The following is a 3,344-nucleotide window of genomic DNA, read 5'->3' as shown; positions in this document are numbered from 1 at the left end:
TTTTCGTTTATTTTTCTCAAAAAAAAGGAGTTATTATAAAATTTGAAAGAATATTAGCTTAATTAAATTTATTTTTTCATAAAAAAATTAATTATTATCATATTATAATAAGTCCGCTAAGTCTTGCAGTCTATAATATGATTCAAAAATTAATTAATTAACTAATTATATTATCTATAATAGATATTATATATATATAAATAAATAAAAATTAAATTAAATTTAGCGTTAGCTTATATATTTATGTGTCAATTATATTCATTCATTCATTATTATTTAAATTGAATAAATATTAGCTTAATTTTTATAAAATGTCATATTAATTAATTTTTCTATTTATATCATCAAACAAATGGAAATAATTAAAAATAGTAACAAAGATTTACATTTTAAATAAAAGATTTTTAGACAAACAAAAATATTTTTAAATTAATTTTATTAAAAAAAATATTTATTATTGTAAAATAAAATATTAGCTAAATTAAATTTAACAATACAATACCGTTTTAATTAATTTTTCTATTTATATCATCAAACATGTAAATAATTATAAAATAATCTAAAAAGAAAAAGCTCACTCTCCACATTAGAAACCATAGAAAAAATTTACAAATTTTATTCTATTGCCTTTTTTTCTCTTAAAGTTGAATAATTAAGAAATGTTGAGGAGGCCATAAAAATTAATTATATATAAATAATGAAAAATGGAAGGAAAAAAACAAAAAAATGTATTTATTTGTAAGTAAAATAAAAAATATATTTACATACTTTATATAGGATTTATAAAATTGATTAATATAATAAATAAAATTCATTTTTAATTTACAAAATTGTGATTTTATATATTAATTAGTTAGTATATTTTTATTTGTAAAGTATTTGCTAGATTGACTAAGGTGTTTCTTAACTTTTATATATTTATTACACTTTTTAGTTAGTTTATCAGAAAATAAGATTTGTGATTATAATGAATATTGCAACAATGATAATGGCATGGATAAACATTTAAAAGGGAGAGTTGCTCTATTTCATTTTATTTGATTTTTCTTCCTATATAATTCTAGTGAATTCTATGTAATTAATATGGGGCTAATACTCGAAACCTTCAGGGAGCCTTTTACTTAATAGATAATATTCTACGATTTAATCAGGTAATTCTTGTAGAACTTCTTTTTGTAAGAGGATATCATTGCCTTCAAATTTCTTAAACTCAACAAATTGCACTAAATCTCTTTATGCCAGCTTTCCTCTTGAATCTTGTAATCCCTCGTCTCCATCTAGTTCATTCATGTCTTTAAAGTTAGCTCCACCTACACCAACTATGATAATGCTAATTGGAAGTCTTGCACAATCTACTATAAGCCTTTTTGTTTGCTCCATATCGTGAATAATACCATCAGTCAAAATAAGCAAAACAAAATAATCTTCTTTTTTTTCTGCTAAACTTTGCTATGCTTGAGCCATACACTTTTCTATTAATGGAGCGAAATATGTAGGACCACTAAATCTAGGATGATTACTTAAAAATTGTTTGTATTAATCTAGCACACTCTGTATTCCAAATAATTCTGGGTTTGATTCACTTCTATTTAATGGAAAGGCATGTCTAACTTCTCCATCAACTTCTGCACCAAAACCATATGTAGGAATCAGCTTATCTTAATCATACTCCATAAGTATTTTTCCAACTGCATATATTGCTCTCTAATATTAATTCATTGAATTAATAGACAAAGAATTCAGCATATTATTACTTGAAGGTTCTATATGATGTAAACTATTTTTCTCAGAAGGATCCTTATTTGAACCTGTAAAATCAATTCCAATTACTAAATTTATTTGAGTTCCTCCTCTTAGATAATCTAAGAATGAAGGTAGCGTTATAACTTCCGTTTTATGGAAAGTTACAGTTCCTATTTAGCTGTTGTCAGTATGTATCGAATTCTTTCGATTGTCTTGCTTAAGCTTAAACTGAACAGGTATCAAGCCTTCTTCTTTAATTCTTTCCATTTTATCTCTTAGCTCATTGACAGAAGCTTCAAAGTAACCTATAAATTCTTCAGATCCGAACACGCCTTTATTCCAAACTTCAAAAACTACAGGAACATTATAATCTGAATTGCAAAGTTTTTAACCCTCTAACTTAATAGTTTTGTTCTTCATACTTTTTCCGGAATTAGATGATTAATAAATTAGAATAGGTTATCCATTCTCTGATTTTCGATAGATTCTTAAGAAGAGGTTTAAAATAAATCTTGAAACATGAACCTTTTAAGTTGAAAGTTAGAACATAACAATGTCGTTTGATTCAAATACTTCTTCGTATCTAATCATAATCTTTCCATTCTTCGGATTCTTTTAACCATCATATTGTATCTTTCCTTAATCATCAGCTAAGTTAAGTACCAGTATTTGGTTAGGCTATTTAACTATTTCTCCTAAGGAGCATTCTACTTGTCCTAAAAAATTGCTTCTTGAAGGTGAATCATAGTCCCAAACTTCAAATTTCACTGGTTGATACTCTTCAAATTTATAATTGACGATAAAACTCTCAATAAAATTAGGATTAAGATTATCTTAGATCACATTTGTTCTCCCTAATTCAATCCAAAGATTTTTATCATCTTTTTCTCCATCCTATTTCTTGAAGATCGACCTATTTTTTTTAACTTTCATTATAACGTACGGATCACTCTTTGAAAGAATGTCGACGTTCTTCAATTATCTGCATTAAATAAATATTTCTACTTTCTTTCCTACTTCATCCGAAATGAAGAAACTCCCTTTCCTTTATAATTTACCATTTTACCTTGGATAAAACTAAGCTAAATTTTCCATTTTTTAACGTTTTTGTTTTATAAAGCTTCTTTCAATTTATATAAAACTTAATATTTGCTTTTTCCAAAAGAAATAATATCTATACAATTCTTTAGTAATATATCCAAATTTTTACCTACTATTTACAAATGTAAGCATCACAGACAGTAATTAAATTTTGATTTTTTAAGAAAAAATATATTCAACAAATAGCAGCTAGCTATAATTACACTATTACCTAAAATATTGATCGATCAACCAAAGATATAAAATTTGTAATTGCAATCTTAAAAATTATATTTATAAATAAATATATAATTATAATTTTCTCGTTATTACTAAATAGTAAAATTAGCAATCATAAAAAAAATTCTATACTATATTTTCTATTACACTTTTAAAATTTACTAATCAGCGAGCAGAAAAAAGTCAATAGTTAATCAATCAAAATAGACAAAAAATTTATTACATAAATCCACACATATTTTATCACAGTTTTAATTGCAAAGATTCTCTTAAAAATCAAA

At 24.4% G+C, this 3,344-nt stretch overlaps 1 protein-coding gene across 1 annotated transcript; it reads right to left on the bottom strand. All coding sequences in view use genetic code 6, as the record gives it.

Annotated features, from left to right (window-relative positions):
- Positions 1 to 705: 705 nt before the first annotated feature.
- On the bottom strand, positions 706 to 3,108 carry TTHERM_01228910 (copine protein). The gene has a single exon (XM_001029937.2). It carries the CDS (start codon positions 2,974 to 2,976, stop codon positions 943 to 945), a length of 2,034 nt encoding a protein of 677 aa, XP_001029937.2. The 5' UTR covers positions 2,977 to 3,108; the 3' UTR covers positions 706 to 942.
- Positions 3,109 to 3,344: the final 236 nt, after the last annotated feature.

This window comes from Tetrahymena thermophila, assembly GCF_000189635.1.
Source record: "Tetrahymena thermophila SB210 genomic scaffold scf_8254512, whole genome shotgun sequence".
NCBI lineage: Eukaryota > Ciliophora > Oligohymenophorea > Hymenostomatida > Tetrahymenidae > Tetrahymena > Tetrahymena thermophila.
Note: the sequence above shows the minus strand (reverse complement) of the source record. Positions and strands in the feature narration are given on the sequence as shown.